We start from the raw sequence: 15,679 nt of genomic DNA, 5'->3' as shown, positions 1-15,679 counted from the left end.
TCACTCTGTTGCCCAGGCTGGAGTACAGTGGCACAATCTCAGCTCACTGCAACCTCTGCCTCCCAGTTTCAAGTGATTCTCCTGCCTCAGCCTCCTGAGTAGCTGGGATTACAGGTGCCCACCACTATGACCAGCTAATATTTACATTTTTAGTAGAAGCAGGGTTTTACCATGCTGATCAGCCTGGTCTTGAACTCCTGACCTCAGGTGATCCGCCTGCCTCTGCCTTCCAAAGTGCTGGGATTACAGGCATGAGCCACCGGACCCTGCCAGAATCAGCATTTTAAAAGCTTTCTTGTCAGAGGTAGGAAAGCTTATGCATGGTACTGGGTCTCAGGTCTGAAAAGAGGCTCAGAGCCCAACTACGTTGCAGATCAGTACAAAGTGTGAGTAAATAGCTTTAGCTATTACTCACTCATCAGCTAGTTCTGATGTACAACAAGGGTTACAAACAACTGGCGTAGATAGGGCCCCAGAAGGCTCTGAAATGGGTCAGAACAGAATCTTAATATACTTCAAGACAACTGTATCCCCAAGGCTGAACATTCACATTTTTTCCTATTTTGCATTCCAAATTATGTCTGGTCACATTGTCCAACATAACATATCAGAGGCCATGCAGCGCAATTAAATGACAGCATTAAAATGCTCCAAAAATAATGATACACAGAAATTCCACAAATTTTAATATAACCCCCAGGGAGAAATTAAATTTCAAAGATTAAATAAATCCCTTTGTAAACTAAAGTCCCAAGGAATGGAAATCTGAAATCAACTAATCTTGCCTTTGTGAGTTAAAATTCTAGAATTCAACCTTCTGAAGTTAAAGTCCCCAAATCATCCCCCCTACCCCGACTTCCTCTTCTGCTCAGTCTCAGCTGAGGGGTTATCTCAGTTCATTTGGCCTCCTCTCTAGGAGCCCAATACTGGAGCAAAATACTGAGTAATTTATAAATAACAGAAATTGACCAGGCGCGATGGTTCATACCTGTAATCCCAGCACTTTGGGAAGCTGAGGCGGGTGAATCACAAGGTCAGGAGTTCAAGACCAGCCTGGCCAACATGGTGAAACCCCATCTCAAATAAATAAATAAATAAATAACAGAAATTGGTGTCTTATAGTCTGAAGGCTGGAAAGTCTAAAATCAAGGTGCAAGTACATTCAGTGTCTGGTAGGACCAGTTCCTCTCAGATGATGCTTTTGTGTGTTCTCATATAACAGTAGGGACAAACAAGCTCTCTTGGGCTTCTTTTATTAGGGCACTAATCCCATTTCTGAGGGCCCCACCCCCATGACCAAATCACCTCCCAGATGCCCCACCTCCCAACACCACTGCACTGGGGATTAAGTTCGAACATGAATTTGAGTGAGACATGAACATTTGGACCATAGTGGGGTGGGAGTTCTCTGGGTAGATCAGTTCTCTTAAGCTGGGCTGTTTCTCCCTGGAAAAGTATGCTGTTCCTCAGAAACTAAAGGCTGTATTAGTTCAGAATGAAGTCTCTCATGAGCATCATTCGAGATTAAAAAAGAATTCAAGGGTCTTAATAAGGCATATACAAGTTGCAGATAAAATTATGTTGCCAAAAAACTGGTTATTACTGTTGCCAAAGACCACAGTAGAAACCCAATAGCATTTGAGGAAATGAGGATACATGGAGAAAATCTTGGTTTCAGCTTCAACAAAATGTCAGTTATCTGGAACCATGACTTGTGCACTTAAATTTAACTCGGAGAAATCTTTAGCAATAGATTAATATAAGAGATATAATCCAACCAATAAGCATTTACCGTATTGGTGGTTATAAATTCACATACGTATACCTCCTTTTCTTAGGGGGTTGATTATGGTAAAACACATATAAAATATATTATTGTAACCATTTTAAAGTGCACAATTCAGACGGAGTCTTACCCTGTCTACTAGGCTGGAGTGAGTTCAGTGGAGCAATCTGGGCTTACTGCAACCTCCACTTCCCTGATTCAAGCAATTCTCCTGCCTCAGCCTCCTGAGTAGCTGGGACTACAGCTACTGAAGCAAATCTCCTGCCACCACACCCAGATAATTTTTGTATTTTTAGTAGAGATGGGGCCTGTGCGGTGGCTCACACCTGTAATCCCAGCCCTTTGGGAGGCCGAGGCAGGCAGATTGCCTGAAGTCAGGAGTTCCAGACCAGCCTGGCCAACATAGCGAAACCCCATCTCTACTAAAGATACAAGAAAAAAAAAATTAGCCAGGTGAGGTGGTGGGCACCTGTCATCCACCTACTTGGTAGGTTGAGGCAGGAGAATTGCTTGAACCTGGGAGGTGGAGGTTCCAGTGAGCCGAGATCACATCATTGCACTCCAGCCTGGGCGACAGAGCGAAACTCCGTCTCAAAAAACAAAACAAAACAAAAAGAAATAATCTAAAATGAATACACCAGGCAACAGCAAAACAGACTGCGCTTCTATATGTATAGAATATCCCTGGAAGGAGAGTCAAGAATAGAATATCCCTGGAAGGAAAGTCAAGAAACTGGTAACAATAGTAACATTGGCTGCCTCTAAAGAAGGGACGTGGCTGAGTGGGGAACAGAGTTAGGAGGAAGACTTTTCCTACCCTCGTGCCCTTGGGCCTTTTGAATTTTTGATAGCTATTTCAAAACTCACAAGTTAAAAAAAAAAAAAAATTAAAGGAACAAGAAATACCAGTGTAAAGATGTGCTCATGCCTGTACAAAATTTTTTCTTTTTTTTTTTTTTTGTAGAGACAGGGTCTTGCTGTGTTGCCAGGGGTCTCAAACTCCTGGCCTCAAGCAATCCTTCTGCCTCTGCCTCCCAAAGTGCTGGGATTACAGGTGTGCGACACCATGCCTGACCTTGTACAAGGATACTTATTACAGCATTGTTCATAGCAGAATGTTGGACAAACACAAACGTGTATCTGTTGGAGACTTGTTATATAAATCATAGTTCAATCACTCACAAGAGTGTTTTGCAGCTGCTAAAAAGAATGAGGCAGCTCATAAGAACTGACTTGGAAACAAGTAAAAAAAATAGTAAAGTACAAACAGTGTTATAGTATATAACCACTGATTAAAAATTCATTTATTCTGGCCAGGTACATTGGCTCATGCCTGTAATCCCAGCACTTTGGGAGGTTGAGGCGGGCGGATCACTGGAGGTCAGGAGTTCAAGACCAGCCTGGCCAATATGGTGAAACCCCCATCTCTACTAAAAATGCAAAAATTAGCTGGGCATGGTGGTGGGTGCCCGTAATCTCAGCTACTCGGAAGGCTGAGGCAGGAGAATCACTTGAACTGAAAGGTGGAGGTTGCAGTGAGCTGAGATCATGCTACTGCACTCCAGCCTGGGTCAGTGCAAGACTCTGTCTAAAAAACAAACAAACAAACAAACAAACAAAAAACCGCACATTCATTTATTTAAAAAATGTGTGAGTACTGAGCATTATTTTAGGTCTAAAGATTCAGTAGTGAACAAGTCCCTGTCTTCACAGTGCTTATGTTTTCTTTATATGGAAGCAATTCTGTGCAGGAACTATTCTAGAAAGCTACCCAGGAAACTAGGGCAGGGCCTGGGACAGGGCCCAGGAGTGGGAGGAAGACCTCCCCTTCACCATAGGCACTTTTGTTCCTTTTGGATTTTTATTTATGTAAATGTATTCACTATTCAAAAAAAAAACAGGTAGAAAATAATCTTAAAAATTATTTTCTAAGATATGACAAAGATTTTATTAGGTGTAATAATAGTGTTATGGTTATGCAGAAAAATGTCCTTATTAATTTTTAGAGATGTGTTATGAAGTATTTTGGCTTAAAATTTCATGAGTTTTTAATTTACTTGAAGATACTTTAGCAAAAAACAAGTATATGAAATATATATAGCAAAATGTTAACTGTGAAATCTAGCTGATAGGTGTTTCTAGGTTTAAAAGTTTTCATAATAATTTTTAAAAATTCAAAGCTGCAAAGAGATTAGCATACTTTAAAAATAGAGGCATAAGCATATTTTTCAGAGATACAGAAGTAACAATCAGCATAAATAAAAAGGAGAGTGGTTAAAAAGTAGTTTGCCATGGCCAAGTGTGGTGGCTCACGCCTGTAATCCCAGCACTTTTGCCAAGGCAGGAGGATCACCTGAGGTTGGGAGTTTGAGACCAGCCTGGCCAATGTGGTGAACCCACCTCTACTAAAAATACAAAAATTAGCCAGCTGTGGTGGTGCATGCCTATAATCCCAGCTACTTGGGAGGCTGAGCCAGGAGAATCACTTGAACCCAGGAGGTGGAGGTTGCAGTGAGCCGAGATTACGCCATTGCACTCTACCCTGGGCAACAAGAGTGAGACTTGTCTCAGAACAAACAAACAAACAAACAAAAAAATAGTTTGCCTCAGATGAAGAAATCTGGGTGTGGGAAAGGTGGTCTAGATGCTACTTTTCCTATAACCTCTTTTATATCATTTAGGTTTTAACCTTGCACATGTATTTCTTGTATAAACAATAAACAATGACGACACCACCACCACACATAAAATAATGAAACATAGAACTATCTATAAAAAAAATAAAGGAAACAAATAAAACAAAACGAAAAGAACTATCAAGCAGCCTGGATGCCTCCCTACTGACACATCTCCAAGGGAAGTGAAATTACAATCAGAATGTTGGTGATGAGCGTGGACCCAGCTCGATCACATGATCCTGGCAACTGGCAGGTGTTGGAGCAAAGACCACTGAAGTATCGGCTCCATCAGGGCTAGACCCGACACCCATGTGTGGGGTTAGAGCACCCCCCACCCCGCCACCCTGTGGGCCCCCAGCGAGTGTTCCTCTGAGTGGCCCAGCTGACCACGTGCTTTCTGAGTGACACCTTCTTTCTTTAGATGTTAATGGCATCTATCAGGTCACTGCCAAGGCTGAACCTATAAGCTCTCAAGTCCTTGGGAGGTGACACTTTATTTTTATTTTATCGGGCAGCCCCCAGAATCACAGCAGATTCACAGAGACTCCCTGGAAGGTGACACCTTGAATCTCCACGTTGTTTTAAAGAATATTTTTTGGAGAGTGATCTCTACCATTTCCAGGTGCTTGGGCCAGGTATTGCTTGGGTGCTGTGTGCTCGGTACTGCACCTCAGCGCACATCACCCTTATACACAGTAACCCCGGCAAGGCTCCAAAAGGTTGAAACTTACCAGAATTACTCAGTAAGGCAGAGCTACTTCTGCTTTATAGTAGTGGAACTATTTCCACAATTGCAGGCTGCCTTTCCTAGTGAGGTGGCAGCAGGAAAGGGAACTAACGTATGCTGTGCATGCTATGTGTAACCCCCATCTCACATTCCTCATGATGAAAAGGATGGTGATACAGTCTGTATCCAGGCACAATTGCTGTTGGCCGATCAGATATACATACCATACATACATACAGGATCTTAGAACAAGGCTCTATCAGTTCTCTACTTCAGATTTCAGTTGATATTTATATAAAATATATATTATATATGTTACATATATGTTATACATTATATATATTACCTATATAGTATATACATATAATACATAATGTGTTATATATTATGTACTTCTAATATAGATGTTATATGTTGTATAACATATATGTTGTATATTATATATACATATATGTTGTATATTATATATACATATATTATCTATGATATGTTATATATGTTATTATATATATATTCACTGAAATCTGAAGTAGAGAACAGATAGAGCCGCCCCAACATCCTGTATGTGTGTATGATCTTATATGTGTATCTGATTGGCCAACAGCAGTTGTGCCTGGATACAGACTGTATGACTGTCTTTTTCATCATGAGGAATATGGAGTGAGGGTTACACATAGCATGCACAGCATATATGTTAGTTCCCTTTATATATGTTTGTGTGTATATATACATATATATCCCTATATGTATGTGTGTGTGTATATATATTCATTCCAACCTCAACAGAGTCCCTAGGTGGCAATGACTTGAGAGAGGTTTCTCTAGTATACACAGTTCTGCCCAGGCCTCCATCTCTAGTGTGGGACCTTGGACTTGGTCCTTTTTCTTTTCTATTTTTTGAATAGAGACGGGGGTCTCACCATGTTGCCCAGGCTGCTCTCAAGCTCCTGGCCCCAAGGGATCCTCCTGCCTTGACCTGCCAAAGTATTGGGATTACAGGCATGAGCCACCACACCCAGCCAGTCCTTTGTCTTGAGTGGACTCTTTAGCTGTTAGAGGAACAGCTCTTGGGTTCATTTCTTGCTGCTTCTTCCTCTTTCAAGGTTCCACCTTAGGTATGGTCTCTGGAATGGAGTGGCAGTCATTTATGTGCTCTCTGGCCTTCTCTTGACAACCAATCTTGTGTGGTTTATTATGCTTCAAGAGGTCTCCATCTCCTACCAGCCAGGAAAGGGTGGTAGAAGAAAGGGGAAGAAAATTTACCTTACCTCATCACACGTATTTTATCTCATTTACCCTTCAGGACAATCCTATAGGGTGAGTATTCTTTTGTAACATGAGGAAACTGAGGCTCAAAGAGATTAACAAAGCTACCAAATGGCAGAGTCATGAATTGAACAAAACAGTCTGGCTCTGTTTGATGCCCTATACTCCAATCTCTCCCAGGTAGCTGAGAAACTGGAGATGCTGAAGAAACAGTATGACGAGAAGCTGGCACAGAAGGAGGAGCTTCGCAAGAAGTCTGAAGAGATGGAGCTGAAGCTGGAGCGAGCTGGGATGCTGGTGTCAGGGTTGGCTGGCGAGAAGGCCAGATGGGAGGAGACAGTCCAGGTGAGATCAAGACAAGTCCCCGAGACTAGCCAAGTGGGATGCTAGGGAGGGAAAGGCTGGCTCTCTGACTGTGTCCTCTACTTACCTGTCCTTCCATTCACCTGTATCACCTGGTGTTCTTTCACTCTGCCCATCACTTCCAAGAGACCCATCCCCATTAGCTTGAGGGATAGTCAGGGAAAATAGGGACACCTGGATATAGGGAACTCTAAGAACTGACTATTAGCTTGAGGGACAGTCAGGGAAAATAGGGACACCTGGGTATATGGAACTCTAAGAACTGAGGCGTGGGAGCCCTTTCCCTCCCCCTGCACACCTTTGGTGACAACAATGGAAGAAAGGCCTTTTGCACCATTTGGGATCTGCTTCAGTGTTTGGGTAGGGCTGGGAAGTGCACACAAGGACTCTTGACATAGCCCACTGACCGGAGAGAAAACAGACATGGCACATCTTTCTGCCCTCAGTGAGCTCCTGAAAAGGGTTAGGCCTTATCACCAGAATGTAAACACTGCCATTAGAGATAGGAAGCTCAAAAGTAATTAGAACCAGGCTAGAATTGTCAGGATGCAAATGTTGAGGAGATGGAAAAGAACCTCTTTGAATTAGATAATGTCCAGAGGAGGGTGCCTTCAAAAGCATTCCAAGTGTCTCCCAGAGTGCTGGGGCCCAGGCAGGCTTACCCTCCCTCCTGTCTGCCAGGGCCTGGATGAGGACCTGGGCTACCTGGTGGGGGACTGTCTCCTGGCAGCTGCCTTCCTCTCCTACATGGGACCCTTCCTGACCAACTACCGGGATGAGATTGTCAACCTGATCTGGATCAGGAAGGTGAGATGGGGCTCAGGTATAAGGGGGCTCTGAGACCAGGGCTAGGGCAGGACCTTTGGGACTATTAAGAGATATCCTGCAGGGGCAGGGGCTGCTGGGCTCAGCTCTTCAAGTTAAAGCTTGGGGCTTTTCTCTCCCCAGATCTGGGAGCTTCAGGTTCCTTGCTCCCCTTCCTTCGCCATTGAGAACTTCCTGTCCAATCCTACCAAAGTCCGGGACTGGAACATCCAGGGGTTGCCCTCTGACGCCTTCTCCACTGAGAATGGCATCATTGTCACCCGAGGCAATAGGTAAGGGTAATTCTGGGATGGGGGCGGCACAGGGACGGGGCTGTCCTCTGACCTGCCCTCCCCCTCCAGGTGGGCACTGATGATCGACCCTCAGGCCCAGGCCCTGAAATGGATTAAGAACATGGAAGGAAGCCAGGTGTGAGGCTGGGGGGCCGCATTTGTCCCCCGGTAGAATTTCTGCCCAAGCCCCACCTCTTCCTGAGGCCCTGCCCTTGGGCTGTCAGCTCCCTTGTCTCCCCCAGTGTTCCCCCACCTTTCCCCCTCACTCTCTAGGGCCTGAAGATCATCGACCTGCAGATGAGCGATTATCTTCGAATTCTAGAAAATGCCATTCAGTTTGGATACCCGGTGCTTCTTCAGAACGTGCCGGAATATCTGGACCCCACACTCAATCCCGTGCTCAACAAATCTGTAGCCCGAATTGGTCAGGACAAGTCCCCGAGACCAGCAGAGTGGGATGCTAGGGAGGGAAGGGCTGGCTCTCTGACTATGTCCTCTACTTACCTGTCCCTCCGTTCAGACAGCCCTGGGCTGGGGCCTTAGGGCAGGCCAAATCACTGTCCCTGGGTGCTGGTGGGGGACGGGTTGGTGGTACCCTTCACATGGGGTCCTTCCGTGGATGCAGCTGGTGAGGGATGGGTTAGCCAGTACCTGTCACAGGGGGTCCTTCCATGGATGCAGGCGGTCGGCTGCTGATGCGTCTTGGCGATAAGGAGGTGGAATATAATACCAATTTCCGTTTCTACATCACCACCAAGCTCTCCAACCCCCACTACAGCCCAGAGACCTCAGCCAAGACCACCATCGTCAACTTTGCTGTTAAAGAACAGGTGGGTGCAGGCTGAGGTCCAGACTGAGCTGGGATGAAGCAGGAAGAGTTTGGAAGGATTGAGAAAAGGGATAAGCTTGTGCTGGGCAGCTGAGGATGAGGGGTCTTTCGAGGTGTAAAGGGATGAGGAAGGTGAAGGCTGAAGGAGTGAGAGCCCCTCACGGTGAGTCTGGATGCTCCCAGGGCCTGGAGGCCCAGCTGCTGGGCATTGTGGTGCGGAAGGAGCGGCCTGAGCTAGAGGAGCAGAAGGACTCACTGGTCATCAACATTGCGGCTGGCAAGAGGAAGCTCAAGGAGCTGGAGGATGAGATCCTGCGGTGAGGCCCTGCCTCCCCCTCCCACCACCCCACAGGCCTCCTCCCAGCCAGCCTCCACCCAGCCCACCCCAGGCACAGCAGCATCCCAGGAAGCCTGGTCCCCCGAACCCCGGCTCCATGTGTCTCTGGGCCTCCCCATAGGCTGCTGAATGAGGCCACCGGCTCCCTGCTAGATGATGTGCAGCTGGTAAACACGCTGCAGACCTCCAAGATAACGGCCAAAGAGGTGACTGAGCAGCTGGAGACCAGTGAGACCACAGAGATCAACATCGACCTGGCTCGGGAGGTGAGCTCCGTGCCCTCCCGCCCTGCCTTTCACCAGCCATCCAAGATGAAACTGTCATGATGGCTCAAGACGACCTCTTTCCCCAAGCCCCTGCTCCCTGCCATGTCCCTTGGTGGCCTTGACTCCCTGGCCCCTGCAGGCTTATCGCCCATGTGCCCAGCGGGCATCAGTCCTGTTCTTCGTGCTCAATGACATGGGCTGCATCGACCCCATGTACCAGTTCTCACTGGATGCCTACATCAGCCTCTTCATCCTCAGCATTGACAAAAGCCACCGCAGCACTAAGCTGGAGGACCGCATTGACTACCTGAACGACTACCATACCTACGCTGTCTACAGGTCTGAGGGTTCCCCCACATGCCCCAGCCAGGAGGCCGAGTGGCCGAGGCTCTTCTGGCCACCATGCCTTAGTGCTTTCCTATGCCGCAGCCCTCAGCCTGCCACCGTCCCCTGCCTGTGTCCTCCTGGTAGCCCCTCACTCTCATGGCTTAACCATCACCTGTGGGCCAGTGATTCCCAGTTTTGTGGCTATAGCCCTCTCTTGAGCATTGGACTTATCTACTCAACTGTTGGTGATACCAGCACTGCCCAAATGGTAACGGGCGGGTAGAGCACCCGAACTCTGTTAAAATACTAGTTGGGATTCGGCAGATCTGAGTGGGGCAAGTCAAACAAGCTCCCAGCGGGCGCCACTGCTCTTGGTCTGTGGATCACATTTGAGCAGCAAGGAACTGGACTTCTCTATGCTGACATCCCACAGACCCTTCAAGCTCAACTAGTTTCAGCTCAAACTCACTCTCTTCCCTCTTCCTTCAGAGTCCTCATCCCTGGATGACACCAACACCCACTACCCAGTCACCCAAGCCAGAAATTGGGAGTTATCCTTTATTTTGTATAATTTTTAGTTGTAGAGACAGGGTCTCCCTACGTTGCCCTGGTTGGTCTCAAACTCCTGAGCTCAAGGGATCCTCCTGCCGTGGTCTCCCAAAATGTTGGGGTTACAGGCATGAATCACCATGCCTGGCCAAAATTGGCAGTTATCCTTGACTCTTCCCCTTCAAAGCAGTCACCAGGTTTTGTTCATGAATATTTCTGCAAACTGTTCGCTCTCCATCTTCCCATTCCTTGGCTGTACTTTAGGCCCTGGGGATCCTTTTTTCTGAATTGTACAATGGCCTCCTAGAGGTCTTCCTGCCTCCACCCTCTCAACCCACCCTCCTGTAGCTGCCTGCCTGAGCAAACCTGGACATGCTGCTCCCCGGGTCTGACTGCCAGTGGTTGCTTGCTAGGTCCCCAGTGGCCCACGAAGCCCTCGTGACCTGGCCTTCTCCTGCCTCAGCCTCACCTTTCCTGCCTTGCACCAGGGGCCTCAGCAGCCCTGACTGCCCTGTGTACTGTGCCCTTCTCATGCTTTCGCTCATGCTGTGACCTCTCTGCCTTTCCTATGTCACCTGAAAACTCTGCTGCACCCTGAGGCACCTCCTCTAGAAAACTCCCCAAGTCCAGCAAGCAGGGATGACGTAACTGATGGCCTCTCTGTCCTCTCTGAGAGTGTGGCTTATTCATCTTTCTGTCTTCAGGACCCAGCAGAGTGCCTGGCAAGACATTAGGGGAATAATGAAGGCTTTGGTTTTTTAATGGAACTGAATGACTAATTATGAGTGAAAGGTTGGGTGCGGTGGCTCACGCCTGTAATCCCAGCACTTTGGGAGGCTGAGGTGGGTGGATCACCTGAGGTCAGGAGTTTGAGACCAGCCTGGCCAACATGGTAAAACCCTGTCTCTACTAAAAATACAAAAATTAGCCAAGTGTGGTGGCAGGTGTCTGTAACCCCAGCTAATCAGGAGGCTGAAGCAGGAGAATCGCTTGAACCTGGGAAGCAGATGTTGCAGTGAGCTGAGACTGTTGAAGCCTGGGCAACAAGAGTGAAACTCAGTCTCAAAAACTAATACAGTAATAATAATAATTGCTATTATTATAGTTATGAGTGAACTCTGGGAAATTCTTGTCTCTAGCCCCTGAGTCCTTGGCTGTTTCCAGGAGGTTAGGATTAGAGACTGGTGAGGTCCTCTGTGTGAGGCTGTGTGACGGTAGGATTGTAGAGTTGGTGTGGCAGCCCCCATTCCATTCTGCCTCCTCCCTCCTCCCTGTCCCTTTCTCCCAGGTACACCTGCCGTACCCTTTTTGAACGCCACAAACTACTATTCAGTTTTCATATGTGTGCCAAAATCTTGGAGACTTCTGGCAAGCTCAACATGGATGAATACAACTTCTTTCTACGTGGGGGTGTGGTGAGTTGGGCAGAGAGCACATCCCAGTATGGGATGGTCAAGGATGGGGATGAGGGCAAGTGTGATAAGGACTCCAGACCCACAGCGGCCATGAATGAGCTGAGAAAAATCAGGCCAGCATCAGGTACACGGTGAGCTCCCTGGTGCTGCGGGGATGACTTGCCATGCACCCCCTGGCCCTCAGCACAGGCTGGGCTTTGCGGCTTGTCTCACTTGTGACCCACCGATTGGTGTGATCTTGCCACTTTTTTACTGCCTTTCAAGGCACTCCTTCCCCAGCCTGAGTCCTATGGTCCCCTCACAATCTTTGCCTGGCAGGCTCCTCAAGCCCTGTTTTCCTCCTCTCTGTGTTGCATCTACCACTCTGGCTAGATCCTGCTTCTCTTCCCCTGGCTCCCTGCATGGCCCATGCAGCTAAGCATGGCCGGAGAAGAACACATCCACACCGAATGGACTTGCTTTAAGTCCGTGATTGTGAACCTCAAGGAGGCCCTTAAGGCTGGACAGCCATGCTGCACTCTCCTGCCCTCCTAAACAACGTTTTCTTGACTTTTGCCACCTTCACTTCGTGCCTCCCACCCCAGACTCTCAACACAGCAATCAGAGGTCTGACTGCCTCACTCAGGCTGGACTGCGGTGGCAGTGATCTTGGCTCACTGCAGCCTCCAACTCCGGGGCTCAAGCCATCCTCCCATCTTAGCCTCTGGAATAGCTGGGACTACAGGCCTGCGCCACCATGCCTGGCTAATTTTTGTATTTTTTGTAGAGGCAAGGTCTCACCATGTTGCCCAGGCTGGTCTTGAACTCCTGGGCTCAAGCAATCCTCCTACCTCAGCCTCCCAAAGTGCTGGGATTATAGGCATGAGCCACAGTGCCTGGCCTGAGAGGCCCTTTTAAAGTAGATGTCATTGTGACAGGCTCCCCATGGCTGGTGCTGCCTCCTACCACACAGCGCCCACTCAGGCCTCACTGCCCTCCCCACATAGGCCTGACTGCCCTCCCCAATCCCCATGGCATGTCTTACCTCAGGGCCTTTGCAGGGCCGTGCCTTCTGCCGGAAAGCCACTCCCCGGCATATGTACTTGGCCATCTCTCACCTCTTTCAAACCTCACCTCAGTGAGACCTTGATCATCTTATTTCACACTTCAAACTACCCCTCAACATTCCCAGTCTTCCCTACCCTCCTCGGAGTATCCTATTTTCCCATGGCACTGCCGTCTTTGCTATACTATTTACTTATTTGTTATGTTTTTGGTTCATAATCTGCCCATGACTTCACAATCCCATGTTGGAAAATAAAATCTCCAAGGACAAAGATATTTGTCCATTTTTCTCAGTAATGCATCCCAATGATTAAAATCCATAGTTGGTGAACAATAAATATTTGTTAAGAAAAATGAATAAGCAAGTGAGCAAATGAATGAGTAAATAGTTTGTGTTTCTCTGAAGGGTGAGGCTACCAACCAGCCATTAGGTTGCAGACATTATTACTAGGCAACCAGCAGAGGGTGCCAGATTCCTAAATTTGAACTGTGAAGGCTAAGGGCAGGGTCTGGTTCCCAGACCCCCCCGTTTATTCTCTAGGATCGCTATATTCATCTCTTCACTCTCATACAAAACCCATTTTGGGCTTGGCATGGTGGCTCATGCCTGTAATCCCAGCACTTTGGGAGGCAGAGGAGGGTGGATCACCTGAGGTCTGGAGTTCAAGACCAGCCTGGCCAACATGGTGAAACCCTGTCTCTACTAAAAATACAGTAATTAGCCAGGTATAGTAGCGGGAACCTGTAATCCCAGCTACTCAGGAGGCTGAGGCAGGAGAATCGTCTGAACCTGGGAGGCAGAGGTTGCAGTGAGCCAAGGCTGCGCCACTGCACTCCAGCCTGGACGACAAGGGCAAGACTCTGTCTTTAAAAAAAAAAAAAAAAAAAAGGCTTAGTGTAGAAGCTCATTCCTGTAATCCCAGCACTTTGGGAGGACAAGGCAGGTGGATCACAAGGTCAAGAGATCGAGACCATCCTGGCCAACATGGTGAAACGCCGTCTCTACTAAAAATACAAAAAAAATTAGCTGGGTGTGGTGGCAGCCTCCTGTACTCTCAGCTACTTGGGAGGCTGAGGCAGGAGAACCACTTGACCCCAGGAGGCAGAGGTTGCAGTGAGCCGAAATCACGCCACTGCACTCCAGTTTGGTGACAGAGTGAGACTCCGTCTCAACAAAAAATAAAAACATAACAAACAAACAATTTTGGCTTTTGGCTTTCCCACAGAAAGAGAGAGAGAGAGAGAGGAAAGATCATTCTTCTTTTGAGGTATTCCCAAGTCAATCCCTTTCTTCCTCCACCAGGTCCTGGATCGGGAGGGCCAAATGGACAACCCGTGTACTAGCTGGCTTGCAGATGCCTACTGGGATAACATCACAGAGCTGGACAAACTGACCAATTTCCATGGACTCATGAACTCCTTTGAGCAGTACCCTCGCGACTGGCACCTGTGGTATACCAATGCTGCCCCGGAGAAGGCAATGCTGCCAGGTACCAAGTGTCTGTGCCCGGCTCTCACCTTTCTGCTTCCCTCCATTCAGCTAGGTGCCTGCCCTTCCCATTGTCCTCCATCCCCTCTCCCAGCTGGCGCCAGAGCACATTCTCAGCAGGTGCCCCTTTGTCTGGATTCCCTGCTCTTCCAGACTCACTCCCTTTCCCTGCAATTACTCACCTCGTCCCTAGGTGAGTGGGAAAATGCCTGCAATGAAATGCAACGGATGCTGATCGTCCGCTCTCTGCGCCAGGACCGCGTGGCCTTCTGCGTGACCTCCTTCATTGTCACCAACCTTGGCTCCCGCTTCATCGAGCCGCCTGTGCTGAATATGAAGCTGGTCAGTGGCTCAGCTTCCTTGAGCCCACAACCCCGGGGTCCTTCCTGCCTTCCTTGCTCTGTTTCAGTGTCCTCCATCTCTCTCCCCAACTTTGCTTATGTGGGCTTCTGCCTGATGCCATACCTGTGCTTCTGGCAGGTGATGGAGGATTCAACCCCACGATCCCCACTTGTGTTCATCCTGTCCCCGGGTGTGGACCCCACCAGCGCCCTGCTCCAGCTGGCAGAGCACACAGGCATGGCCCAACGCTTCCACGCCCTGTCCCTGGGCCAGGGCCAGGCCCCCATCGCTGCTCGACTTCTCCGAGAGGGTGTGACTCAGGGTTGGTGTCCATCCTTTCTTTCACCCCCAGCTTCAGCCCAGTCCTTGTCCCTAGAACCTCCAACCTCAATTACACTACTGTACCTGCATCTCCCACTTCTATAGAGAGCCCCAGAAGTGGCAGACCTGAGTGCTAGACCCTCCCCAGCCACCCCCCAACCTACGCCAGGTGGAAAGCATGAGGACAGGCAGGGCTTAGGAAATGATTCCCACTGACCCTGGCATCTCCTTGCAGGACACTGGGTGTTCCTGGCAAACTGCCATCTGTCACTGTCTTGGATGCCTAACCTGGACAAGCTGGTGGAGCAGCTGCAGGTGGAGGATCCTCATCCATCCTTCCGTCTCTGGCTCAGCTCCAGCCCCCACCCAGACTTCCCTATCTCAATCTTGCAGGCCAGCATCAAGATGACCACAGAGCCACCAAAGGTATGTGGCCATAGAGAGCCAGCATCAGCAGGGCCATCTGGTCCACCTTACCTCCTGCTAGCATCAGAGAGAAGGCTTAACCCAACAACAACATGGCTTTGATTTGATTGTCCTCTAAAAAATTCTGCCTCAGCCAAACGTGGTGGCTCATGCCTGTAATCCCAGCACTTTGGGAGGCTGGAGAGGGGGTGGATCACAAGGTCAGGAGTTTGAGACCAGCCTAGCTAACATAGTGAAACCCTGTCTCTACTAAAAATACAAAAATTAGCCAGGCATGGTGGTGCGTGCCTGTAGTCCCAGTTACTTGGGAGGCTGAGGGAGGAGAACCGCTTGAACCCGAGGGGCAAAGGTTGTGGCAAACTGAGATCACCCCACTGCACTCCAGCCTGGGCAACAGAGCAAGACTCCATCTCAAAA

General features: G+C 48.5%; 1 protein-coding gene across 1 annotated transcript in view; it reads left to right on the top strand.

The window, feature by feature from the left end:
• The window catches only part of DNAH2 (dynein axonemal heavy chain 2), a 110,880-nt gene that overhangs the window by 85,876 nt on the left and 9,325 nt on the right, over positions 1–15,679 (top strand). The window contains exons 65-78 of the mRNA XM_017531365.2: positions 6,638–6,802; positions 7,502–7,627; positions 7,769–7,917; positions 7,987–8,053; positions 8,191–8,341; positions 8,599–8,747; positions 8,930–9,063; positions 9,205–9,349; positions 9,489–9,688; positions 11,514–11,640; positions 13,988–14,174; positions 14,367–14,515; positions 14,654–14,837; positions 15,072–15,262. Of these exons, the coding sequence (XP_017386854.1) occupies positions 6,638–6,802; positions 7,502–7,627; positions 7,769–7,917; positions 7,987–8,053; positions 8,191–8,341; positions 8,599–8,747; positions 8,930–9,063; positions 9,205–9,349; positions 9,489–9,688; positions 11,514–11,640; positions 13,988–14,174; positions 14,367–14,515; positions 14,654–14,837; positions 15,072–15,262 (2,124 nt within the window). The remainder of the gene's footprint in view (positions 1–6,637; positions 6,803–7,501; positions 7,628–7,768; positions 7,918–7,986; positions 8,054–8,190; positions 8,342–8,598; positions 8,748–8,929; positions 9,064–9,204; positions 9,350–9,488; positions 9,689–11,513; positions 11,641–13,987; positions 14,175–14,366; positions 14,516–14,653; positions 14,838–15,071; positions 15,263–15,679) is intronic.

This window comes from Cebus imitator, unplaced genomic scaffold (genome assembly GCF_001604975.1).
Source record: "Cebus imitator isolate Cc_AM_T3 unplaced genomic scaffold, Cebus_imitator-1.0 Scaffold72, whole genome shotgun sequence".
Taxonomy (NCBI): domain Eukaryota; kingdom Metazoa; phylum Chordata; class Mammalia; order Primates; family Cebidae; genus Cebus; species Cebus imitator.
Note: the sequence above shows the minus strand (reverse complement) of the source record. Positions and strands in the feature narration are given on the sequence as shown.